This window comes from Desmodus rotundus, chromosome 11 (assembly GCF_022682495.2).
Source record: "Desmodus rotundus isolate HL8 chromosome 11, HLdesRot8A.1, whole genome shotgun sequence".
Lineage (NCBI taxonomy): Eukaryota > Metazoa > Chordata > Mammalia > Chiroptera > Phyllostomidae > Desmodus > Desmodus rotundus.
In genome coordinates, this window is record NC_071397.1 from 75,708,646 (window position 1) to 75,736,346 (window position 27,701).

General features: G+C 35.5%; 1 protein-coding gene across 4 annotated transcripts in view; it reads right to left on the bottom strand.

The window, feature by feature from the left end:
• Positions 1–433: 433 nt before the first annotated feature.
• Positions 434–27,701, bottom strand: part of PTPRK (protein tyrosine phosphatase receptor type K) — a 478,561-nt gene continuing 451,293 nt past the window's right edge. For all 4 annotated transcript variants that reach the window (XM_053913630.2, XM_053913631.2, XM_053913632.2 and 1 more), the window contains 15 exons: positions 27,350–27,534; positions 25,596–25,683; positions 24,507–24,583; positions 21,730–21,766; positions 20,316–20,413; positions 19,435–19,551; positions 14,209–14,363; positions 11,955–12,090; positions 11,559–11,708; positions 10,440–10,613; positions 7,354–7,485; positions 7,104–7,229; positions 5,300–5,463; positions 4,644–4,779; positions 434–1,883 (listed from right to left, as the gene is read on the bottom strand). In XM_053913630.2, coding sequence (XP_053769605.1) covers positions 1,830–1,883; positions 4,644–4,779; positions 5,300–5,463; positions 7,104–7,229; positions 7,354–7,485; positions 10,440–10,613; positions 11,559–11,708; positions 11,955–12,090; positions 14,209–14,363; positions 19,435–19,551; positions 20,316–20,413; positions 21,730–21,766; positions 24,507–24,583; positions 25,596–25,683; positions 27,350–27,534 — 1,829 coding nt within the window. In that variant the 3' untranslated portion in view covers positions 434–1,829. The remainder of the gene's footprint in view (positions 1,884–4,643; positions 4,780–5,299; positions 5,464–7,103; positions 7,230–7,353; positions 7,486–10,439; positions 10,614–11,558; positions 11,709–11,954; positions 12,091–14,208; positions 14,364–19,434; positions 19,552–20,315; positions 20,414–21,729; positions 21,767–24,506; positions 24,584–25,595; positions 25,684–27,349; positions 27,535–27,701) is intronic.

Genomic DNA, 27,701 nt, shown 5'->3' on the forward strand with positions numbered 1-27,701 from the left:
GTCACGCAATAGGGAAGCGGTGTTGGTTAGTGGGAGAGGATGCTGCTAAACCAGACTCAGATCTGAATCAGCTGACAAATCACTCATGTTCTCATTTTCAACTTCATTGGTAAAATAGAGATGATAATTACTATTTGTCAAGTTTGTTACAAGAAAGAAATGAGAAAATATATACTATATAAAAGAATATTGACATGTAAGCATAGAAACTCAAAAAACAATGGATGTCAATACCCTGGCCTTTTTCTCTCCACTCATATGGACTTTTTGAAATTCAATTTTAAAAACCAAAATGAAAGAAATTGGTGCTTAGAGATTAGTTTTACTCCTAATAGAGTTTTTGTGGTCTACTTTTATCATCGAGAGTAGGGTATTTAATTGGGAGTGCAGGCATGGAAATGAGGAGAAAATGATGTGCAAACAATACCTGATGTAATTACAAAAACTTTATTTCACTCTTACTTTAATTAGATCTTTGTAAGCACCATGTCATGTACTGGCAGTCTAGAAAGAGGCTACTGCAAGCTGATGATGTTTAGTTACAGCTCCATGGAGCACGTGAACAAGACCACATTTACGAAGGCTCCCTCGAGAATCTTGTGACGCTGCACAAAACAGGAATCTGGCATTAATTTGTTCACACTTTCTACGGTCAGACCCAAAGCTTGTGCATGTAAACATCAAAAGAAACATTGTATCACCTTGACAGTTTATAGTTTGCTAAAACTTGACCCTGAAAGCATAAATGCTGCTATTTTGTTTTCTGCTTGGCCATAGGCTGAAAAGATCAAGTCCTTTAACATTTAAATGATGCTTAAAGGCTGTGTTCTACGCTGCGCAGGCTACCAGAAAGGATTTTGAATGTGTTCGACTCTCATATGTTATCACCAACCCATTATTTATTTACCTAATGAAATTGTGAAAAATTATACCTTTTCAGCAAAATGTTGTAATTTGGTCCTATATTAAAAGACCCAATTGCCAAGGTGTTTTACATAAATTTAATTCACAATCATGTTCACAAGAGGATCACTATAAAGAACATTGCTTCTTGGTTTATGAATAAGAAGTTTATCCTCTACCACTAAAACATACAAAAAATAATCTACAAAAATCGTTTACACTGAATTTTAGTGAAAGAAAAAGCTTCAGAAAAAAAAGTGATAGCATGGTGGTAGTTATTTTAGCCATCAAAAAAGGAATGTCAGTAACCAATAAATATAATGTGCTTTCTCCATATAGACATATTTACACTTGAGTCTTTGGCTTATGTTTTTTTTTCCTAAAAAGAACTTTAAATGATCCAGCCATCATTGCACATTAAAAGAAAATAAGCCAGTTATATATATTTATATATTTATATAGAGATCTGCTACACTTGAAACATATAAAAATGAACTTTACTATGAATTTGCACAGCTTTTCTTTCTTCTTTCTTTAAAGATTTAACATCTTTTGTCTAAAAAAGGGAGAAAAACACCACATAGGAAGTATTAATTCATGCAACATGTGGTGGCTGCTCTACCAAAACCAGGAGAGAAAAGGCTGCATATTCACGGTACAAACACTGATAAGCTCTCATTTGAATCTGGTTCTTATTAAATATAGTAGATGTGGCACGAAATGTCGATGCTTTCATACAGTAATAGAAATTAATTGAGTCCTTTTTATTAAGATACACAACTTCATAAGAAAAATACTTTTACCTCTCGAATGTAAAAGTCACCCACCCCCCACATTAAAATCTTTCTGCACAGGTGTAACAGGTACAACAGCTGCTGGCTCAACAGATGAACAGGTGTTTGTCTGGATGCTGAAGTCTCACCCTACTAAGACGATTCCAGGTACTCCAAGGCTACATCGTAGCAGAAACGGTACTGCTCCTGAAAGATGTTAACACAAAAGAGTTGGGCAAAGTTAAGAACAAAGAGACTCACGGTGCATAACAGCCGCTCCCTGAATACTCAGCAAACAATTTAGGTTGTTGAAGAATGACAAATCATTTTTTCTATATACAAGTTGAGTATCTGGGAATACATATTTTACATTCCAGTGTAATGGCTGCTGTTTAAGAAAAACAGATGAAATAAAAAGATATGTTGTCTTTGCCTTATAGTTTCTATCAAATAAACCCCCCCCATTATTTTTAAAGTTGATTATAATAGTAACACCTGATCATGAGAGTTTTTCCAATATAGAAAAATATAAAGATTCCTAAGCAGATTTTCTATATTTCTATCATCAGAAAATAAAATGGTTAATATACTGCCTTAGTTTTGCTTTAGTCCTTTTTAATGCGTCATTGAAATAATAATTACTTTAGAACAAATATACTTACAAACATATATGAGGATATAATTTTATATATATTGTCTTTTGTGTAGTAACACTAGGTAACTTTTTCCCATGTTAACACATCATTTAATCCTATATAAAAGTCTAACAGGTGGATTGTTTGTCTATTAGATTGCATTTATTTTCTCCTACTATAAAAGAATGCTACAGTGAATACATGCAAATATTCTTCTCCACATTTTAGACATTTCCCTTAGAGAAAAAAAGAAGCCAGTCATTTCAAACTGCCACTTTACAATTTCAAATTCTTAATTTTTGACAGTTTTTGGTCTATCAGGGCATTCAAGTAAATTTTTGACATTGATTAGTGGTTCTTAAAATTTTTTGAGCTTATTTACATTTGAAAACTTATTTCTGTTGCCTTGATATATTTAAGATAATTTTGTGAGCAATAAAAAAAAATTGAGTTTAAACTGCCTTTCCTCTAAGTCCACCTATGTGTTGCTTATTCAGAATTTGAAAAAATTCAGAGATTGTATTACTAATTATGACTTACAACATGTAACTCATTAAAAACTTCCCAATTCAATCCAAGCAGATAAATTCAGGCTGAAATGGAGAATAACGCAAAACTCATATTCTTTCTAAAGCTAGCTTTCAGGTGCCTCCAGCAATAAACTAGGGTGATAGAAACGTTCCCCAAGAGGTCTGTATCGACCCTACCTGAATTGTCCAGCAGATGTGATTTACATTAGCCTACTACTGTGGCAAGTGCGTCTGAAGAAACAAAAAGTGCTTGAAAGCAGTTACGTCTTTTAATCAGTCTCCAGCAATTTGTTTTACACTCTAAATGTCCTTACCAAACTGGTCAGTACAAGTCAACAGCACATTAAACTAATTGTTACCCGCGATGAAACAAAAATCAGAGGGTGGGGGGTTTTGTCATGATTCACTGGACAGGAATTAAAAGTAAATTGTAACTTTTTGGAAGATTTTAGAATGGCAGAGTTTAACCACAGAATTATTTTCTTAAAGTAATGGTGGAAAATCAAAGTGAAATTTGGAGGTAAAATTTGAATTCTGAGGTCAGAAGTAACCTCATTAATGATTTTAAGACCTGGTCAGAGAGATAGAGGCAGAGTTTACATGAAGAAATCTTCAGACTGCAAAGAGCTTAAAGACATAACCACTACCCGTTTGCTTTTAAAAGAACCTGAGAGTTCCACCTCAAAAATTCCTCAATCCATCCCCCTTTCTCCATTGCCAGCAACAGCCCAGTCAAAGCCACCATGCCTTGTCTGGACAACGGTAGTCACCGAAGGAATGCTGTGGAGCAGAAGGGGTTGGAGCACTTGCAGAGGGTGAAAAATTCTGTTATCACTCTTGAAAGTGAAAGAGTATGAATGTAACTCTTCAGATTTAGTTGCAGGAAGCGATGCACCCCTTGTGTGAACAATCCAAGAGCAGGAAGTGGTAAAAATGCTTAAAGGTTTATTGAATTGCTCATTTTGGTTATCTGATAATCTTGATGATGTAGGGCAAGCAACAGTCATGCCTTGGTTTTTCTGGTTTACTTTTCTGTGAACATAAACTAGACAGGTGCTCCTGACTCTATCCCACCATGCACATATGTGCAACCCACAGACACCCCTCCTGAGAAGTGAAATGTGCTAGAGAAGTCTAGCTTGCTTTCTCACTCTTCATACAGCTTCACCCAGATACACTCCTCCCCCCCCCCCCCCCCACACACACATCTGCTCTGACTTTGTAAGTTACCTTCTGACTTTATGAGCTCTGGTAAAGTCAGGTAGCATCATACAAACTACAGTCTCTAATTGGTAAAAGCTGAAAATTGTCAATGATGACAGGTTAAAAATTTATACTTTGACCAGAAGTAAAGAATTATAAAATTGCAGCTGCCCTTTAAAAATATTGGTATCTAAAGTCCTGATGTATATCCCTCAGATTAGTTTTATCAGTAAACTCAATATACTTTAAGGAATTAAAAATAAACAAGAATAATACCTAGAGAGCAAATTTATTCTTATTATAGAACCACTTACCAAACTTTATTTTAGCAAATGTTTATATCCATAATAGAAAAACAAATTCCTATACATCTTCCAAATTTAATGAAAGTAGCCTTCTTTATTATTGTCAGCTTATGTGATACGTGATTAAGTTTCTTTGGGTAGAAGGGCTGCTCAGTGCTTCATCAATTACAGAGAAAAGTTCCCACAAGGACAGACTGGCACCTCTCACTCCCTAGGCGTGCATGGAACCCAATCACAAGTAGGGAAATGCCTGACTAACCCCTACGCTCCCTTCTGTCTGCAAGACTAACTCACCGGGGCTTCCACCATGTTGGGCTTACTGTTCCTCAGTGTCTTGACCGCGTGGAACACATCGACGACGTTCTGCCGTTTCACCATTTCCACAACAATGCCGATAGCACAGAACATGCCACTTCGCCCGCCACCATTTCTAAAGCCGAGGAAAGCAAAGGCATTTTAGGTCAAAGCTTGTGGGGACTATAGGTCACACAAAGATATATGTTTGGAAAATGAAACATGATCTTTGAAAATTTTTTTCATTTGTGTCTTAATTTTGCTTCAGAGGTGTGCCTGTATGTGTACAGGGCCAAGGGGAAGGACACTTGAGGAAGGTGTTAACTCAGTAGCTTATGCTTACGGATATGCTACAGGCATAGTTTGCCAACCTAGATTCTCTGAGACTGTGACAGATTTCCAAACTGTGTAAATCAGAAAAGTGGTCCAGAGTTCAAGAGTTTATTTAAAATTATATAAAAACTATGTAATAATCAATTTTTAAAAACATGAAAATTAAAGTTAGTTAGTAGTTAATTATGGGATTATGACACAGGAAGATCTCTGGAGCTGTGTGAGATGTGATGAGCCGGGTACTCTTTAGCATGGAGAAGGGGAAGGCTAAGGCAGGCAGGAGCGCTGAGGCTCCCAGGCCGGCCAGCCCCTTCGGTACTCACAGGCAGTGGATGATGGTGCGGCCTTCCCCTTCCTCGCATTCCTCCTGCCATTTTTCCACCTGCAGTATCAGCTTCAAAAATGACCGTTTAGAGCCAGGCACTTCTCGATGAGAAGCCCATCCCAGATACTGGAACTGTTGTACCATCAGATAACCTTCCTGTGGCTGTGGGTGGAAAAAGTATTTTTCTGTAAGTAGGGGCTAGAAATTGAACTAAAAAGCAAGAAGTCTTTACCAATCAACACCATTGAATGAGTGGGTTTTGCTGAATGAGTGAATCAAAACCTTAAACCCTCAAATCAAAATGTGAAGGAAGACTATGCAATTCATGAGTAAGCCATATCATAAAGCATCAGATCTGAACCTCTGACAGGCAAGGAGAGCTCATGCATCTTTTGGTAGAACTAGGACCTACCTAGTGTAACAACCAACTTCTTGTTGGTGCATATACTAAATTTTTGATGAAGTGAATGACATTAAATAATGAGATAGAAAACAGAAAAATAATCCTGCACTGTTAAGACCTAGAACACCAAATATTGAAGAATAAGCAAACAAATATGCCGACAAAAAATGCAACACCGATTTCAGTTCTTGTTCCTGGAATATTTTTCATATAAACAGCTCAATTAACAGACAAGTATTACTTTCTTAGTTTAGCAGCTATGGTTTCCAGCTAAAACATTACTAGAACCATAATGTAACAGATGGGCAGATATAATGAGATTTCATTTAAATTTATATCTAAGATATCCATGAATATTGTGACATGATTCAATTTGTCTTTTTCTCCATGAAAATGAGTAATAGAATTGGATAGGATTTGATCCTCTGTTTATAGTTATATACATATAGACTTATTAAACAGAAACACATACAGCCATTATGAGATGAAAAACATTGAGATATGATCATCCTAATCACACAATTAATATAATAGACATAGATAGGGCTGCCGCTCTGAACAATAGGGAGATTTTTCTTTAAAAAAAGGAGAGACATTTAATGGAAGTTACTATGTTTTATTTTCAAATCATGTCTGTTATTTGGTTATATAATCTAAACAGTTTTTATTGATACTTTTTTTTTAAGGAGAGACCCCAGACATTTCCCCCCCTCAAAGTCCATGAATAGTCAGGGAAAGCTGCTACTTCATTCTTGGGAAAGGGCGCAGTGGCAGAGCTCTGGTTCTATCCATAGATCTGGGCAGAGGGAGGAGTCGGGACATTTAGAAAGACACAGAGGGAGGTGGGAGGAGAATCAATCAGTGATGCCCGTGATTTGCCTTCTTCACGCCTGGGGCTCTTCCCTACACACAGGACTGGAATCACTTGACATGCATCCTTCTAAAATGGCTTCTACTAACATAGCCTTTCCTTCAGAGGGAAACCTGCTTGGCATTATTATTATTATATTATTATTATTTTAACTGCGTGCCTTCTCTGAGCTGGGTGTCAATACTGATAAAATGTGCAGTCAACCTGCAGATATGTCTACATGTGCTCAGGAGCCAGGTAGACTAATCAAACTCAATTAATCCAGTGCATCTGAATCTAGACTTTCAGATGCAATACTTTAGTCTATAATAGACCAGAAAACAGTAGCTTCCAGGATTTTTTCTTTCCTGTTTTTATACTGCTTTTCGTTCTAGTGCTAAGGTATAAGATGATTACTATTTTGGGGACTGATTATGTAATGTTTACTAATTCTACTCTCCATGTTGTCTGAATGGAATTATACCCCATCATGGTTATGATCCACCTGTTCTGGATCAACTCAATTAGAATAATTAAACAATGACTTACTCTTGTTAGATTGCATATCCTAAAAATCCGGTTTATTACATCACAATCCATTGAACATGACATGCATTCCACTTGAATGGGGCCGTATCGCAGCATCCCTTCTTCTGGCCAGTACTGAGGGCAGCCCTAGAGGATGAGTGTTTTGAAAGAAAAAAGTGTGATTTTTTTCTAAATAGGGTGGTATAAAGCATTGTATTACTATGCTATTAAGTTATAGATACATACACAAAGGCAACCCATAGCCACTGACCTGGGACAAGTCGACTTCATTCAACATCACAATGGAAGTACAGCCATAGTCATACACTAATCTCCAGAAGTCCTTCACAGTGTTTGGCAGAGGGTATTGTGTGACGATGAAAGCAGCTGGTTGCCTGTAGCTCTGTGAAGAAACAATGTAGATGGGAAAACATAAGACCTTAAAATGCAGGATCATTGTATAAGCAGATTCAATGCACTTCAATGTAGAACCTGTAAAATGTAACAGCTTCACATGGAAATGGAGCCAGATTGTTCTACAAGGCAATGGAATAACAGATCTGAACAACAGATCTGAATATACTAGAACTAGTCATTAGCTGTCTGATGGTAAGACTTTGATGTCTAAACAGCAAATCAAGTAAGGAATTTAAGTTTTATTTTATTGAGAAAAGCAAACAGAAAAATAGAGAAGAAGAAGCTAAAGAACTTCTTGAGGTTAAGATCCTCCATGAGGTGCCTATCAGGCTGTTTCAGTTTTCCAAAGGTAATGAATTAGCCTGAAAGGCTGAAGGTAAGGCGTCTGGGGTGTGTGTATGTAGGTACCTCTCAATCAACCATCTGTCAACCTGTAGTACACGTAACTGCTTGGCTCTCCTCCACTCCAAAGAAGAAAATCCACATATGCTTCGGAATCATGTGCTCTTACATTATCTGGACATGATAGGCACATTTTGGACATCTTATAGATAATCCAGTTCTCTTAGTTTTCTGGGCATTTTTAATGTATATCAATAAGAATGACAATAATTTTAATCATTTAAGGTTTTTCAAGTACCACAGGGTAAAACCAGTGCACTCCTTTGCTCCACCTAAGAGGAAATGGGCCCTAGTTTGCCAAGTGACCCTTCACTGGGACACAAGGCAGTATCTCTTTTAGGGCTCAAAGGAGGGGCCAATAAAGACAATGCTCATCCAGCCTGGATCTCTAGGGTTCTACAGACTGATGTTCTACAGAGATAGAAATGTATATACATACTGACTGAAGTTATTTCATAACATAATATATTCCTTAATAACTTAAATGTATACACTTAATAACTTAAACTCATGAGTTGTAAAATAACTAACTAGGTAGTTACCTGAGATAGATTTCCTCAACACTGATAAAAATTGTCGGTGATCCCCTAACTCATTTGTATCACACTACTCTTTAAGTCCTCTAAGTGTCTTAACATCAGTGTAGAAACCGATCCTCCAGATTCATGGATCCCACTACTATTTGGGCAATGCTGCCAACCATGGCATTTCACTCCATGGAGGACTTGAGGGTAAATGTGAGTAGATGGTTATTCCCCTGGCTGCTTCTAAATGACCTCAATGTTTTACAGAGCTGCACCTGCAGCTGGAGTGAGTGCCTCCTAAGAAAGCATGAAGTCTCATGAGAAAGGAGCAGAAGAAAGCAGCAAGCTTTCCTTTCAATGAAATGTCTGCTCCATAGGAAGGTAAGTCCAAGATGCTGATAGCTATTTGCTCATCTTTTTGAGTCAGAGGTGAGGGGAGATGGATGAGGAAGAGGATAGGGAAGACGTCAAAGATTTCCTATTTCTCTCCCCCTTATGTACAGGAGCACACCTAAGACTTAAATCACAGAGTCCTTGGCCTCACCTCCTAATCCTTCGCAGGTATAACACTAATGATGGGGATGGCAGGAGGCAGTGTTGGCCAATGTACCCTGCTCCTGTAAGCTAAATCAAACCTTACTTTTCTGAAGCCCCATCTACACCACTAACTCCACAGGGCAGTGTCCACTATGAAATATATCTGTTGACTCACAGGGAATTAAGCACAGAGTAGAACCAGGGAGAGTACAAGGTTCAATCTTCAAATTAACTAGAAAACAACCTGGAAATCAAGAAAAATTTCAGAGATGCTGAAGACAAAACTGAGAGGCATCAACAGCTTTCCTTCTTCCCTTTTCACACATCCTTTTTTTCATTTCAAATCTAGACTCAGAATTGAAAGGTCTTGAATATTTTATCTCTGTACTTAGTATATTTGCCTTTCCAGACAACTAAAGGAGAAGAAATGGTTCAATGAGAATCCAATGTGATTTCAGTTAAATAATTAATAGGTGGGCAAAACTCTGGTGGTCACAGCCAGGATAGGATCTTCCCACTGGAGCTTGCCTTTAGGAGAGCCTGCTCTGCAGACTAAACAAAAACAAAGTTAACTGGCTAAGAGACTAGTCCTATAAGTAGAGTGGGTTTTCTGGAAGCTAATTTTGAAGGACACGATAGGAGCAACAACTTAGAAATCTTCATTATTAGTCATAAAGGAATGATCTCTGACTTCTAATTTCTCCTTGCTATGGTTCCAAAGGCCAAAAGCAAAAACTAGAAATGTTTACAAAAGAAGGTGACAAAACTGCTTAAAAAGCTTCTGAACTTCGACAGCCTTCTTGCTTCTTCCCAAGGTAACCAAAGCAAGGTGGCTAAAGCCACAGTTTAAAACTCTCTCTCTTTCCATGTTGTTCTGTCTATGGGATGTTAACATGCTAAGCGCATGCTTTTCCATCTACAGCTTATGAAGAGTGGTGTGGGGCAAGTCAGTTCTTTCTTTATGATAGATGTATTAACATGGTATGTTCCACGTCTTCTCTAGTTACTTATACACAGTATCTATTAACTAAGGGACAACAGAACAAGTCAGTTCTACATTATTAGAACAGTAAATGTCAGAGATAAAATTTTCCCTAATTAATACAAATTCAGAAAGATACAGCATTCTGTGATTTTTAAAATTCCTTCTGAACTGTATTTAAAGTAGATAACATGATTTTCTTTTCTGAAAATAATTAAGATAAAAACTCTCACCTGAAGATATTTTCTGTTCAGAATATAATAATTGACAATCAAGTTCCAAATTTACAATAAAGCCTAAAGCTTATAATTCCTAAGAATCCCTAGAGGGGAAACTCAAAATCATTGTCAAAATTTTATATTTCATTGAACATTTCCAATTTTCCTTTATAGGCCATTGTAATTTCCTTGGACAGAACGCTAGCCAGCGCTCATTTTCATTGCACTATGCAGCTTTTCGTGACACTTTATACTGACAAAGAAAGCGGTGTCTTACATCCATAAGAGCAGCATTGATGTAGTTACTGCTCTCCCCATCAATCGTAATTAAAAAAGGCAGACATCTGTCAGGTGGCAGCATGTCCATGAAGCGATTCTTATCATGGTTCCTTGGCAGGCAGGCTATACTGCAGTCTTCAGCTTGTAGTCGAGGGGTGACCGAATTCAAGGTCTAAAAAGAAAAGGGGAACCCAGGTTCAAAGACAGCGACCCATGTAACAGCACAACACAGATTCATCAAGTATTTAGGAGGCCAAGGGAAGGATTTGCATAAGGCGATGGTACTTGCCACTATTTGACAGGCTGATAGACTTTGTAGTTGAAGCTAGTGACACTTTTTCTTTGTAAGAGTGACAAAGAAAAAATACATGTACTGTACACTGTGCCTCTTCTTAAAAGGAAAAGCGACGCTACGCAACACAACTACCTGCAAAATGCAATCAGAGTGTCCCGTGATGAGCGCCCATCATCAGAGCTGGAAAGTGTCATTTGTGAGGGTGGCTGGCATGCCATTCGTAAAGACAGGCTGTGGTATGCCGGCAAGAGCTCTGGGTAAAGGGTCAAAGGGTTAAGTTTCTAGAGGTGCCTCTGACTCCATTGTCACATCATTGTGGCACAACTTCATGGTTGTTTTAAGGAAGTATAAACATTTAGGATATTTTTAGAAACAACGTTTAGCACAAACTTCAGCTGTTATTACTAATTATTACTAAACTTCATGTAGAACGTGTTTATCACCAACTTCAGCTATTATTACTTACGTGCTTGATCTCATATGTTGACTGACGCAGAAGGCCAAAACGCATTAGACTGAATTTTAAAAAAGGGTTGTAAAAATACACAAATCACCACTAAAATTGACTTTTATAATACCTTTCCCCCATTCTCTTCCCTGATTCTGAACACATTTGCCCTTCATGATATAGCGGATATGAGCTCATTAATACAAAAGTGAGTCCATAATATGTACAATGAAAGAGACGGTCATTATATTATACTTAAAATTGGGTCAAAGGTTATAAATTTGACCTGAAAGACCTTCCTTAGAAGAATTAATATTGCCCAGAACAAGCCAAAATAAGTTGCTCATAAAAGAGGCCCTAGAAATAACAAATACCTGGAATTCATCTTTGAGATGTGAAGAGTTAGTCTGGGAATCTATTCTAATCATATCAAAATACGCAGCTTTAAATTCACAGACAGGTATGGCAGTTTCTCCACATAAGCAGGCTTCTAAAATGGCATCATGAATAAATATGTACTGTTCCTATCAAAAGAAAGAAAAAGGAAATTTTCATACCATTTTAATAAAATTTATTTGTCAGCAAAGGTAGAGAATACAGAGAATTTTTCTCCATAAGGAAATATGAATAAACATACCAATATTAAACATACCAATGTTAGTTTGATGAGCTAATACTGATTCTATGTAAAAAACATTGATCTGTTTGAAAAATGTTATAAAAGGCTAAAAGCAAAACCCACTAGAGGTGAATCAACAACCAACACGTACCTCTGTCTGGACCATATTGATACGACGGGATCTTAAGGCTTTGACACAGTTGTAGATGTCAACCACGCCCTCCCTTTCAGCCATATCCAGCATGATATCAATCACGATGTAGCAGCCGGTGCGTCCAGCCCCAGCACTGAAGGAAATTAAACGAGAGAATTGCGGGAATCCTGTCTGCAATCTGATATAAAGATCCTTCTGGCTTTCAGACATGTGGGATTGAATTAATTTAACAAAGCACAAGGATAATATGTACATATTCTGTAAACACTTATTAATATGCAAAAAATACTTCCAGTGGAGTATATAGTTTGGTATAAATTGAAGACTGAAATAAGAGTTCCAAATTAGATGATACAACTTTATAAATAAAAATTATTTTTATAAACCACATTATATTGAAAGTAATGTATACATGTTCAAATTCTGTAGCTCTTACATAGTCTTCATTTTGTACAAATCAAATACACATAATTTTATATTCATAGAATTATAACTGATCAAGGAGTGGACTCATGCTTTAACATTTAACCCACAAATATGGACTTTAACCCTCAGGTAGTTGGGGGTCCTCTGGTGAAATGTAGACTGCTGGCTCTCTTAGTCAAACAGGCTCTTGTAAGCACCAAGGTAAAGAACATTAACTCCAAAGCCTTTAAATGGGAAATCTGAGAAGCCACAATGCAGGAGAAATTCTCATGAGGAGGGTGGGGGAAAATAGTGGTTATCAGTGGGGAGGAGACCAATAGTAGAGAGAACATTTTAAATGGAAATCTGAAGTAAAAAATGAAAATGAATTGTTAGGCATAGGCATTCAATTAATTATTTGACTCATAATATACTGTTGGTGATTTTACCCCTTAGGATACCTTCTCCAATACTATGTATAGAAGTCAGTGGAGGAAACAAGATATAGTTGGGATTCCTGGAGGGGATATTCCCTCTGTAGTCTGCTACCTTGTTTCCATAAATTCAGAGATACCGGAGTCTAAGTAGAAAACGACACTTCAGTTTCAAGAGAGTATCTAAGAATCTTGGAGCACTTCTTAAGCACACAATTCATAGGAAAATAAACCTCTATGATAAGCCAACCCTGAATTGAAAACCTATTTATCTCATTTTCTAAATGACTAGAAAGATTATTCACTATTTCTGTACTGTCCAGTCACTTCTCTTAAACTCACTGTTCTTTAAGAAATTTAACTGAAAGATATTGTGAATGTCTCTTTCTTTTTTCCCCCTTTTCTTTCTCTCTCTCCTTTTTTTTTTTTTTTTTTTTTTTTTTTTTTGCTATTGTCTCTCAATCACTGTTCCCAGGGTTTGAGACAGGAAAGTAATTGAAGAGTACATCAGATTTCTTGAGTAAGATTGAATTAAGATTTTTTTTTCAGGGTATGTAGTATCTGATTCTTATGAGATGACTTACTTTTATTTCATTCTCTGTGGTTTTTTCCTTCTTTTATACATGGTCATTTAAATTCTGAATAGGTTGGATTTCAGAAAGAAACAAAATATGCTTAAGTATAAACTATTATGTGGCTTGGAGGAGTTAGTATATGAGAACTGTATGTAGCATTTAGGAAAAGACTTTCAGATTTAGTATATATCTTTTTGTTCATGTCTCAAAATGAAGCCATGTAATTTGCTTTTAGTATCTCTGAATGCTTATTTTAAGAGAAGCTTCTAATCAGAAGAAAGTCTGGATACACTGTTCACGTTTTTCTGGCATGTATTTACTGGATCTCACTGATGTAGTTTTCAAGGTCCTCTGATAGATGTTTTTTTAAAAAAAATCTTAAATAGCTGTTTTATAGCACAAATTCTTGTAATTTAGACCATTCAGTAACTCTCTATGTCTCAAATTTAGTTTTAAAAGCTGGGATTCTATTGGAAATTTACTAGATTGGCAAGAAATCTCTACTTCAACATACCATTCCATAAAATATGGGATTTGCAAAAGCAATAATAATAAAAAAAAAAAAACCCAAAACACAGATGTTGCCACTGAAAAGTAGTTTCTGCACTCACAGTTGTGGACAACACTATACACATTAGGATGAACGTACTTATTTCTGAAGTCCCTATTTTATATCCTCCTTATGGCTAACTTTTATTTTATTGCTGTTTTACCTAATCTGCAATACACGCAAGCTGGAATTTTGTACACATGCATTAGTTTGTGCTTAAAAGCCTTATGCTTATACTTTAAAAGAGCTGGCTGTACACAGTCATCGCCATTTGGGCCATCACTCACCTGCAATGCACAACGATGGGGCCAGCGCTGGGAGGGTTGGAGAACTTCACTCGCCGGATGAAGGAAAGGAGCCCCGTAGCGTGGTAGGGCACTCCGTGGTCAGGCCAGCCGGTGAAATGGAACTGCTTGACTTCACGGATCTCATTATATCCCCTCTGCGCAAACATGTAAACAAGGGTTTTTAAGATGGTCCAAAATCCAGTCATAAAACACAGTACTAGGAAAACAGTACTAGACCTGACTGACAATGAAAAAAATGAACAATTTACCAAGATTAGGCTTTTTCCAGAAAAGGATGCTGGCCTGATGACCTAGGAGTTTACGTTTATTGTCAGACAACTGCCAAAGGAAGCAAGTTAGAAGTCTTGCTCAGTTTTGTAAGTCTGGGTAAATTTATTTACTCGGACAGTTTATTCCTTACTGCGAATGGCAACATAGAAAATTAGGGAAAAGGGAAGAAATGGGAAAGCTAAAACGCCGCCCTATTGACCTAAGGCACTGTGTACTCAAGTAATTTATAAAAGCAACTTTCTAACTTCCCACCTCACAAAGGGATTTTAATGTCTTGCTTATCTGTGTTGAAAATAGTTTTGCAGCATAGCATGTGGAGATTTTGCAGGAGAGTGCTACTCCAGATTGGTTTAGAAAAAGGTACGGACCGCTAAACTATTCTTTGGGCGGCCTATTTTTCTTAACTCTGTGCAAGAATTCAGCACACAGAGTATTATTTATAGTAACAAAAATACACAATGAAAGAGGTGAGGTATCTATTGTTGTGCCTCTCTCATATTGGGCTAATTTAAGAGACACCCTTAAATGCACATTTCAAAGCTTTTCCCTTCTTTTTTGTTAAAAGAAGCCCGTAGGTTGTGGTAGCGCAGCTTGGAGCATACATGAAGTCCTGCAGAATTTATTTTCCAGAACCCACCTTTGTAGCAAAAATACCAAAAACTAAAAAACAAAACAAAATGCAAAACCCCCACTATAATCTATACAACTCCAACTCTACTGTGACCTCTCTGTCAATGTCAATCTCGGCTGTTTGAAAGACAGGATAGGTAAACAATTGCATGAAATAAATGAAACAAATTAAGAAAGTTTATGTTTAGATTCTATCCTATATAGACCAATATGACCATAACTTGAAGCCAGTGATCATGTCTTATTATGCTTTTTAGTTCCAGTTCTTAACACAACACCCTACAGAAAGCAGGGCTCAGCAAGTCATTATACTAGTGACAATAATAAACAGCACCACGGAGTCATGCAAATGGGGAAATCTCTTTTGTTACTACTGTCAAAGGCAACTCTAGGGCTGACTTTAGATGTGCCTTCACCTCCTCTACATTAATCCTCTTATGGGAGTTGGTGTAAGGGTCTTAGTCCTTTTAGCAAATTTTAATGTCTGGCAGCACAGGTTCCCTTGTTGTTCTTCTTATTTAATTTCTCCAAAGTAATTTTCAAATATGTGATTTTCACAAAAAAATCACTCTTTCCAGTTCTAAATACAAGAAAACGTATTAAAAATAAAAACCCAATGGCGTCCCAATTGGTATTGCACTGAATCCATAACGTGGTGTTAATAACAAGTATACACAAGTACACTTGGGGCACCCAGCACGTCTCCATTTGTTCACATCTTATGTCCTTCAACACACGGCTGTGGTTTTTTCACCGAGGACCTGTATCTTTCTTGCTATACTTTGAGATACTTTTCTAAATTATTATTGTTAATTCCTAGACAATATGTTCCTAGATAATTTTTTATTACAGTGAAAGATACATTTTAATGTCTACCTTCTGTCTGTTTATTGTTATCATAAAACCTAGAACTTATGAATATTTATTTTGAATTAGTCACTTATATCAGTGTTATTAGTTAATATTTAAAAATATTATTGCTAGTTTTCTTGGTATAAGATCATTTCATTTAAAAATAATTTTGTCTCTTCTAATAGTAATGCAGTTTATTCCTTTTGTCTTATTTCATTTGATAGAGCTTCCTAAAATGTTGAGTACTAGTGAGAATAATTATCCACATCACATTCCTTATTATAACAGCAATGCCTTTAATTTTTTACTCCTGAACATGCACGCTCCTAGTTATTGTTGAAACACCTGTTATCATGTTTAGGGACTCTCCTTATTTTTGTAATATAATTAGAGTATTATTACAAATGTCACTTAAATCAAATTAAGTGCATTACAATGTCTATTAATGAAATCACATAGTTTTGTTCCTTTAATGCAGTGTCATAATGAGGTATTCTGCCACAGTTTTAATATCTTTGTATTCTTAGAAAATAATCAGGAGGGATCATGTTATGATCTTTTCTTAATTCACTTCTGGATTCGAATTTTCAATATTTCATTTTGAAGTTGTTTCAAGCATGCTCTTGAATGTAATTTGTTCGTAAGGTGTGGGCACGCACACCGGGAGAGATTGAGATAAATAAGAGACGAGCTTCTTTATCTAGTTCTGTTATCACAGGTATGCTAGCTTTTAAAGATACACTTAATTGGTTGTAAGTTTTCTATGGCCTAAACGGTTTGACTAATGCAGGCATTAGTAATTCTGTAAATGTCAAAGAAACCTCCACTATGAAGCCATAGTGCAATTTTAATGATAAATTTTAACAATCATTTTATTTTCTTCTATCATTTGTTCAGGTTTCTAACTCTTTCTGAGTTAAATTTAGGAAGTTATTATTGTTTAGCATATCAGTGTATATAGATGAAAATCTGCACCTCTAACTTTAAACAAAATATAATTATAACTTTCCTAATAGCAAGCATAACTGCAATTATATACTTTCTGTATTTACTAAAGTTGCATATTTTTTAAAAGATTTATTTATTTTATTTATTTATTTTTAGAGAGAGGGGAAGGGAGGGTGAGAGGGAGAGAAACATCAATGTGAGGTTGCCTCTTGCATGTTCCCTACTGGGGACCTGGCCTGCAATCCAGGCTTGTGTGCTGACTGGGGATTGGACCAACCATCCTTCTGTTTGCAGGCCAGCACTCAGTCTACTGAGCCACACCAGCCAGGGCTAAAGTTGCATTTTTTTTTTGATTGTTCCTCATTCTGAATCATGGCTTAGTCAGTTTTTTGACCTTTTCAAAGAACATAATCAACAAAAGAAAAAGGCAAAAAAAATATAACCAGAGACATTGAAATTAAAAACAATCTAACAATAGCCAGATGGGAGGGGTAAGAGTTTTCAGAAACTACCATAAAGGACACACGGACAAAACCAAGGGGGAGGGTGGAAGCAAGGGAGGGAGATGGGTTTGGCTGGGGTTGGGGGGGGGAACGGGGTGGGGGGAATGCAGACAACTGTAATTGAACAACAATAAAGTAATTTAAAAAATATGAAAAAGAAAAAATTTAAAAAAGAACTAGCTTTTTGATTTAATTTACTTTTTTGTGTTTCTGTTTAATAGTTATTTTTTTATTTTATTGATTTTTAAAGTTTTCTAGTTTAATGATTTTCCATGTGATCTAGACTACCTTTAAAAATTGAAATGATTTATGCATATATATTTTTCTTAGAGGATAATAACGTGGGAAATTTTGGTATAAATTGCTGATTACTACAGTATAATTTTAGTGTTGAGGCAATCATTCACTCAGGGATTATCCAGAAGAGGCTTTGGTAATTTCTAAGAGCCTAATTTGTGGGGTCATGGGTTAGTGATTTGTTAGGGAATTATTTTCTATTGGATTTTGGAAGCATCTTGAATTTTTTGTTATATATTCCCATTTCCTTTATAAGTTCATGATTGATTTTCATGAACTAGTAAGAAAAATGCATATTCTATATTCTCTCCATAATAATGAGATCTAGTCCGTCATTAAATCAAACTTGATGGCTCTTTTTAAAATCTATATCTTTGCTTATTTTATTGTATTTGATTTTTCTAAGAAATTTCCATACTTTTTTAGAGTTGTGATAATCATAATTATGTTATTCTGTATAATGTTATTTTTAATATTTCCCTAATTACTTTTAATGTGGGTATAAATACTTATAAGTATAATTTGTAAAATATGCTATTTCTAGACAGGTAGCTCAGTTGGTTAGGGTGTTGTGCTGATACACTAAGGTTGCAGGTTTCACCTTGGGTCTGGGAACATACAAGAAACAACCAATTAATGTATAAATAAATAGAACAACAAATTAATGTCTCAATGTTTCTGTCTCTCTGTCTCTAGCTCTCTCTCAAGTCAATACATTTTTAAAAATGCTATTGATAGCTCATGCATGTATAATATCTCCCTATTCCTGGACATGTGTGGTCATCTAAATTTTCCAAGAGTATGCATGAAGTCATTGTATTTTAAATACACTCCTTATGGTAGATTAATGGAAAGGAAATTCTTGGCCATTATCTATCAGTATCTCAAAGCTGTGTAGACATACAGAGACACACATGCAACACCGGTATCTGCAGCAATAATGTAGGTCATTGCTTCATGCCCCACTTCAATGTCCCTACATTGCCTACTTTGCTTTAGTCTTTCTGATCCTGTTAAAAATAAAAGTCAGATCATGTTACTCCTGGGCTCCTAACCCTTCAATGACTGCCTACCTTCTTACAATACAAGCTGAAATCATCACAATGGCTTACAAGGCCTCACTTATCTAGCTCTGTGATATCTCTGACTTCACCTCATATTTCTGTCTCATCGCTGAACACTTTTGACTCCTGGCTGTTTCTCATTGTGACAGGAATCTTCCCTCCATCAGAAATATTCCTCTCTGGGCTAACTTCCCTGGGATATAGTAGTTAAATCACTCACTCCTTCACTTTCCACAGGCCTTTATTTGTAGATTATTTTCTCAATGAGTCTTACTGATCATCCTTTTAAAATTGTAAACCATTCCTTCTTCTACCTCAACAATATTATCTATTGTACTTCCATTCCTAACATCATTTTTCTCTGTAGTACCTTTCATAATATACGATGTATTTGCTTATTTATTAATGTTTATTGCTTGTCTCCCCTCAACAGATTGTAAGCTCCACAAGAGCAAGGATTTAATGTGTCCCAAGGTTTTGAAACATGCCTTGCACATGGTACACTCTTAAATAAATATTTGTAAAATAAATGAATAAAATGGATGGATTTATAGCATTGTCGAAACATACCTTGACAGGAATTTTAAGAGAAAAGTAAGTTTCAATATTCATAATTTGAAACAGAACTTTAGGGTACCTACCCTTTCCAGGGTGAAAGTCCTAACTACATATTCAGCAAGTGGTTCCATTTCTACACAAGTTACTTTGAAGTCGCCATAAACTTCAGTATCATCAGGCCAATACTTATAGCACTTAACCTAAATGACAAAAAGGAAGACAGGTTAATCTGAATAGTAATACATGAACCAATATGATTTAATATGTGTGGTAACTCTTCACGTTACAGTTAAAATACAATTTAAAAAGCGTAGCATAATATTCTCCAGGTCCTAGGCCAGGCAGAGCAAGGGAAATACCATCTGATTACACTCATATGTGGAATCTAATGAACAAACTGAAATAACAGCAAAATAGAGACAGACTCACAGATAGAGAGCAGGATGACAGCTCTGGGTGTGGGGGGGTTAGAGGGTGGAAGGATCAAGCAAAAGGAAAAAGAACTCATGGACATGGACAACAGTGTGTTGATTACGGGGAGGGGGTTAGAGGGGGCATATGGAGGACAAATAGTAATGGAAAAAATACAATAAAATAAATTTTAAAAACAGTTTGAAAAATCTATAAATGAGACATCATTTTACATATTACACGTTAAAGAGAAAGACTTTGTGCAATCTCATAAAAATATACAAACCTGACAATGTAATTAGATTCCAGGAGAAAATCAAAGCTTATTTTATTACTAAATGAGTAATCAAATAATTTCTCAGCTATCAAAGTTTCATTTAGGGAAGCACTCATTTGATACGCTAAGCCTATAATTTTGTTAAACAATTGAATGACATTCTATTTTGAATTTGTTATGGTTTGCTATTCAAGTTATACTCATGTTTTATAACCACTCCCCTCCCCCCAAAAAAACAACCCGAAGAAACAAAAAACACACACATTCTTTTCTTACCCGGCCAACCTCAACTAAGTTCGTCACCATCACGATGCAGGCGGACTGTTCTTGCCAGACCATCCTCCAGAAGTCATATACCGTTTCATGAACGGGGCCTAGCAAAAAAATTAATTTGAATATTATGTTATCAGAGACATTTGATAGTTAATAAGAACTTTGGTAAGTTAAAAAGTGATGTAAACTACAAAAATGAAAAAGAAAATTAAAGTTCTAACACGAAATGTCACTGAAAGAACTTCAAATGCATTTCCTATGTAAAGTCACACTATAGGTAAAAACATAGGCATGTGCAAGTTTTTTTTTCCCCCATCTATATTTTACTTCCCAGTTCAGAGAGAGATACTGGTTTCTAGGGTATTTATATTGAAGTTATGTTAATACATCTTCAAATATATATTAAAACAGGATTATGCCATCACCAACCAAAAAGTACATATTGCCAGTTAAAATTACATGCGTATCATTTATACACAGTGCATGCTGACGGGTTAATGAAGAAATGTCACACGTACAGGACACATCTTATCTTATAGTATCATCTCCAAACTGCACATGCAAAAGCATCTGCTGGGCTTTACTCATTACCATAAAACTAGAATATTGTTCACCATGGATGACTTTTCTAAATTTAAATAGTTTACAATTAAACTCAATTACTCCAAAAATATGTGAAAACACTTATAAAATAACCTCTGTCAAAGAGCGGTACAGTTTTTGTTTTACTTTCCTCTTTTATACAGTGATGTGCAGGTTTCTCTTCTAATGACCACTGGTCAATTTTGAGAGACAACTAAAGGTGTTTTTGTTGTTGATGTTAGGATACTTTTACCCCCAGTGTGCCTATATAACAAATTTCCCCTACTCTTTTCTTATTTTCCATGAAGAAAGAAGTTGACAAGGTTCCCTTTAGCCCTTTGTTTTGTCTCAGTCTTGACTTGCAAAAAAATTGCTAGAAGATAGTATAACATCTCATTATGACGACACTGGCCTCGGGTACTATTACATTCCAGGCTCACAGACTGTTCCAGAAAACAAGGCATTTTATGTGAGATGAGGCTTCCCTTGCTTTCATCAAAAATAAGTAATTCCTCTGCCCAGCACTATTGCCTAGTACTCTGTGCATTACTCTGGGACATCAGGATACCAAGAACCCAATCACAAAAACTACCGGCAGCTTTTCTTTCACTTGTAATTAAAAAAATAAATCAAGCTTATATAAATACACACGCACACACATATATTTGTATAGATAAAACAATTTGTATTATACAAATGAGTAAAGAATAGTGTTATTCAGAAGGGATGATCGTTTATCTAGTTAATTGAGCTAAAACTGCAAAGAAACACACACACCACATGGATGAACAAGCAAGCTTGGTTGCTCTACCACACCTAAAAGGCCAAGTTTTACCTTGAGTTGCTATGTAGTGGCTGGGTCTCTGGTAGCCCTACAACAGGAGAACAAATTGGTCATAATTTTACATCAGTATCAGAAATAAACGAATGAAGGCATAAAAAGATGAAGACAACCACCTGTTAAGATTAAGTTATAGTAAAAAGTCCAGAAATGAGTAGTGAACTCATAGTTCACTTCTCAAACCTATGTTATCTGAAAGGTAAAGATAAAAAAATTAAATATTTTAAGGGCTCTGATTAGAATATATATTGCACAGTTAAGATTTGTTTGCTAGGGATTCACCTCATAGATTTTCTTTGGTTTCACTAAAATGTTTATGCCTTCATGTTAATCTTTACATTCATTCCTGGCAAAACTGTGTTCAAAGAGACCAATTCTCATTTTATCATCCAAAAGTACAACACACTGCATTACAAATGGACAAGGACATATTAGAGCCATAAAAAAATAACGGAACATTCCAATGTTAGAGCTGGACAATGCATGTGTGCATCAAATCAAAGTCCTGCTGAGATTTTACAGTCTTCCTGGTCTATCGATATATTCCAGAATCTGCCAAACTGCTTTATGTGTGCGGATAAGAATTTACACACACACGTAACTACAGGTACACACATATATAGGAAGAGTTTCAAAATATATATCTTATCTTCTTTTTTAATATGCCAAGACCTCTATGTGGTTAAAGACTTAATATTGTTTCAATAAAAAAGTTATTCCTGATAAGGAACGAGTTGTTAGTTGTTATCAATTGGTTTAAATTCCAATGGATCATGAGTAGAAAAAATGTTAATGGTATAACAGGGTTAAGCTTTGGATCTGTTGTGTATTTACCAGAGCACGTTAGTAAAAAGCCTTTGGTACAACTTATCCACATTTTGGGTGGGTGACTCAATACAAATACAAGTGCATAGAAACTGAAGTCTCCAATCTAAAACTTAATAATGTGAACATTACGCTATTGCAAATTTGGAAGTTTTCGATTTGTAAATACATCCACATAGCACAGTATTTTATGAACTTTTTTCAAGCTTCATAAGCATTTCATCTCCTGTTTTCATGAAAAATTTACCAATTTGGAGACATTTTTTAAATATAATAATCTAATGGGAGTGGGAAAATTATAAAATTGTGTAATAATCACCAAAATACACTGGGGTCTTAACAGAAATGCTGGATAAAAACAGTCTCACTTTTAATATGTGAATCACAAAGTAGCATTATAACAAGGCTCCAGTGTGTATGTCTTGGCAGAAAACCAAGGTCAAACTAAATTGGTAAGAACAAGTACAAATTTGTCAGAGAACTGTTAATGTGTTTTATTTTAAAAAATAGACCAAGAGCTTAGTTTTCCATGTTAAGGTGTCTAATAAATTTAAAATATCGAATGAGAGTAAAGTGAGGATCAAAATTTTAATCAATATAATTAATAAAATTTATTCATTTAAAATATAAGTAATTACAATTCACAACATAACTATAAAATATGAACTTAATATCATAAAAAATATTCTCTATTTTGGTAAGTTAGAAAAAGTTGGGTCCTAAATTTCTTACATTTTATAGATATAAATGTATGCATATATGCTGTAATACTTGATAGTTCTACCTTTTGCCTTCCAAATAATGCATATTTTGAACTGAGTAATTTAAGCACACCAAGATTTAAATTAGTTTAAAAAATAGCTAGAATTAATGAGCACTTAATATGTGTGAGGCATTGTGCTAAAAGCTCTACATGCATTATTACTTCATTTAATTTTCACAAAAAAGTGATAAGATTAAAACTATCATTATACCCACTTTAAAGATGAGGAAGCTGAGGCTCAGAGAGATGAAACAACATTTCTATGATTTCCAGTGTGATTTTGAACCAGGAAGTACAAACAAAGAGCCTGTCCTTCTTATATGTAATATAATATATTGCTTCCTAAACATTTTATCTTTCATTAAAAAATTATTTTCCATTAAGCAAAGAATATACATGGAGATGTGTTTTTAACTAAAAGTTAACAATAGAAGGTATGATTAAAACAAACTTTTTGATTTGTATGATTCAATATATATGTGTGATATGTGCATTTGACAAATGCAATTTGGTAATTATTTTGCTTATGTAATTTTAATACTTCACAAACCAATACCATATACCACAAAATAGTTTCCCTACCCATTATTCACATCAGAAGTCAAATGTAAAAAGTAGAATTTCAGAAACACTAACACATCATACTATCCAGCTTCTCACATATGTTTGGGGAGGGTAAGAATAAAAGCCAGAAACAGAAATCGTCAACAAATAAAACTCAAGTACGTAAGAAATTGTCAAGAGCTAAAAATGGTCCTGTTTTTCTAAACATAGAAAAGGGAAGGAGATAAAAGAGATCTTAAGACATGTAAAGGAGTTACAAAGAAATGAACATAGATATACTGTATGAGGCTAATTACATGAAGCATGCAGAGAAAGCTAGTAGTAAGCATTAGTAATAACTGTAATTAAGAGTAGTTACATCACATATTTATAATAGGATACTGTTATTTACATATAGTGGTACTTACATCCCTGTACAGCCAAATCTACAGCCCAAACCAAAGTCAGGTGTGAAAGAAAGCACAACAACGTCAGTAAGTACTAGGACGTAGAACAAGGAAAAGTGTACAGTTTGTTCTTTATTTTAAAAAGCTAGCAATAACTTTATAGGTAATAACAAGCAAAAGATTCACATATGCAAGCCAACAAATTGGGCATACTGAGCTATAAAAATACTTACATCTATATAGTTGGCATTAATGTAATCTGAAGAAGGATCATCCTCGACAGGTTGCAAAATTACTCTGGAGTGATCATCTAAAATTTTTAAACAATGAAATAACAGCTATTAAATATCCCCCTGTTCTGAGACAATGCCACTGGTAGAGACTTAAAATAATCCAGTATCTAAATTTCCTTAAACTCCAGTCAGTTGAAGAAATACAAGACCATTAATGATCTTATTACTTATTACAATATAATAGCATTCTGTTGATAAAGTTTTACTGACTAACATCTTCATAGTTAGGAAGTTTTTAGAGGAGATGATAATTAGTGTCTGGAGAACGATCCTTTGAGTCATGGATTTGTCTAAGGAACTAAACTTGCCTTGACTCCTACTTTCACTTCTTAGACATGATTTTCAAGGGCTGGGATCTTTCTGCCTGCACTTAATAGCAAATGAGCCACTGAAGTAGGGAATGAATTTTGAACCCCTGCTTCCAACTTATTTCTTGAGCATCGTGATTAGTATCTGATGTTTTCATAAGAACTTTAAAATAATTTAAATTGAAAAAAGAATGGTCAAAGTAAATAAGTAGCTACTTGCAAGCTAAATTATGTTACTTTCCTCACCTCTTCTGTGGTTTCATATTATGTTATTTATCCATGTACACATATTGAAGAGGTAAGGAGGAGGGAGTCCCTAATGAGAAATAACATGGAGTGACTGGAGTTCAGACAGATTCCAAGGGAATAAGTTTGGAGAAGGTAATTTATCACTGAAAAAATTTTTCTTTTCATTATTCTGATGTTCTCAGTCATTTAATAACACCCCGTGTATTTGTGTGCAAACATAAAATCACACAGAACCATCTCCACAGGGTGAAGAGTGTGAGTCAATTTAATTAACAAGGATGACGACAATTTCAGTGTCATTACCAATGGCCAGTGCTGTTTTAATATTAAGTAGATTATTTGACAAAGAGATGTGACACCCTCTGGGATTGTCTTAAAATGTAAAACCATATAAAGAAGAATTGCAACTTACTATTTATCTTCTGTGCATAATATTTACAGTACATTCACCACAAATTCTATGAGAACTTACATGCTATAATGTTTCCATATCGGTTTTTTGCTCTATTTTGGTCTTTTTTAGCTACATCCCATGATGCCGACTGTCCTTCAAAGAAGCTCTAGGAAAATAAAACGAACAAGCAGACTGAATTTAATTCCTTTTCATGAATCAGGTTTGTCTGTTGTGAAGACCAGAATAGTAATAACCACTGTCTCAGGGAGGGAGTCCTACAGTAGTAAACAAGTTCCATTGTCAGAACAAAGCTTATTTGCTGGACTCCCACTTGTTCATCTTGCATTGGACTGAGTTCAAATTAAGGACAAGAGACAACTGCAGAAAAAGAAGGACCTTAAAAGTATTTTAAACTTAAGATTGCTCTAACTTTGTAAGAAAGAGGTAGAGAAAGCATCAAAAACTTCAAAACTACTTTTAATGAGTTATCCTTGAAATGTGCTTCCTTTAGCATATATAATGGGGGGGGACTTGTTTTCCCCCATAATTTTTCATTAAATCATGTGTAGTACATCACATTTCAGTTTCTTTGAAGATCATGAAAAGGACTGAGTCCCTACAACAAGGGACCATATGAGAATTTTAAAAAAGTCATCATCTCCAAGAATCTTGGAACAGATGAATATGCTGACTGGTTTAATTGCCATATGTAGCAATTTAAAATATGGGTATAAATTTCTTTTTGCAGAAGAGCTTTAACTTTGCTCAACACAGGAAATAGGGTCTACAAAGAGTCAACGGTCTTTGAAGTGAGGTACACAGAAATACACATGAAATGAACAGAAAGAACCAGCTCTGGCAGCCCTATTATACTTCCTTGCACTCGTTCGTTACCACAGCATAGTGCTTCCGGCAAACATCTAAAACCCACTTTCAAAACTCAAAGATAATCGTATTCACTCCCAAAATGAGTATACAGGTAATTGGCAAATAAAATGTAATGTTTAGAGAATTCTTCATGTAGTCGGATATATTTTGAATGGTCTTTTAAAGTAAACTATTGCTGGAATTCTTTCACTTTAAGTGTGTGTGTCTGGTGGTACATGTGTGGCAGTGCATGTATGGTGTTACATGGGTGGTGTTACTGATATTTTTCAGTAAGCAAAGGTGGCAAAGGAACTGTTCCCTTTTTGCTCTGCACTGTTTATTGGAATGTTTAATTTAAATCACTTCCCTTGCAGTTTAAATCTTGGTATTTTGGTTTGAATAGGTAAGGGAAACAAGGTTGGCGGAATAATTTCTCAATTCCTTCTTTTGGCTTCTGAACATTTGGATTTGCAGTGCTCTGTTTTTTCTCCCCAGTCACCCTCAAAACTAAGTGACACATAGTATATTTAGAACACAAGACTTCATTCCATTTCTTAACAGAGTGTTAACAAGCAACGAGGCAGAGTAGTACCTATGGTTAAGTCACTAGCATGATAAAGCCTGTAATGATAGAGTGGAACTCAAGGGATCTTGCTGTGGATTTTTGACTGAGGAAATAAAAGGTCTAAGAAAGTGGATTTTAAATAACATAGTAAAGTAAATTATGGAACTCAACATTTTTAAGTTCTTAAAATGTATTTAGAGCCAGATATAGCCCTAAGAAGTACCCTTTTCTTTCAATCTGTCTACTTAATCTCCCCATATACTTGATTTTTCATTCAAACACAGGATTAGAGTATCTATAGAGTATTCAAATCTTTGTTACGTGAAAGGAAGGAGATCTGTTCAATTCCACCGAGTATCATGGTTAAAAATAACATTTAACGTAGTACTGAAACGTTCACCTCATATTCCTCTTTGAACCCATAGCTGTCTGATGTCTTCATGAGATTAATGTGCTGCAGTAAGTCGGCCACCCTGATGGCTGGGTGCAGCTGTCCCGTCTGGTAAGGGGACTCTGTCCCCTCACAGAGGTAGCGAGGCACATCAAGAAGACGACTGGACTCTGCTGTAGCACTGTGGTTCTCATCTGGCATTTTTCAGATTCAAGAACATCAAAAAAAAAGACAAAGTTATCTTGTTTAATATATGTCAATGCAAAGAACATTCTTAAGACCTCAAGCTCTCTCTGATAATAGGAGGAAGGGAAAGAAATATAGTAGAGGCCTAGGGCAGCATCCTCATAAATACAAAGCC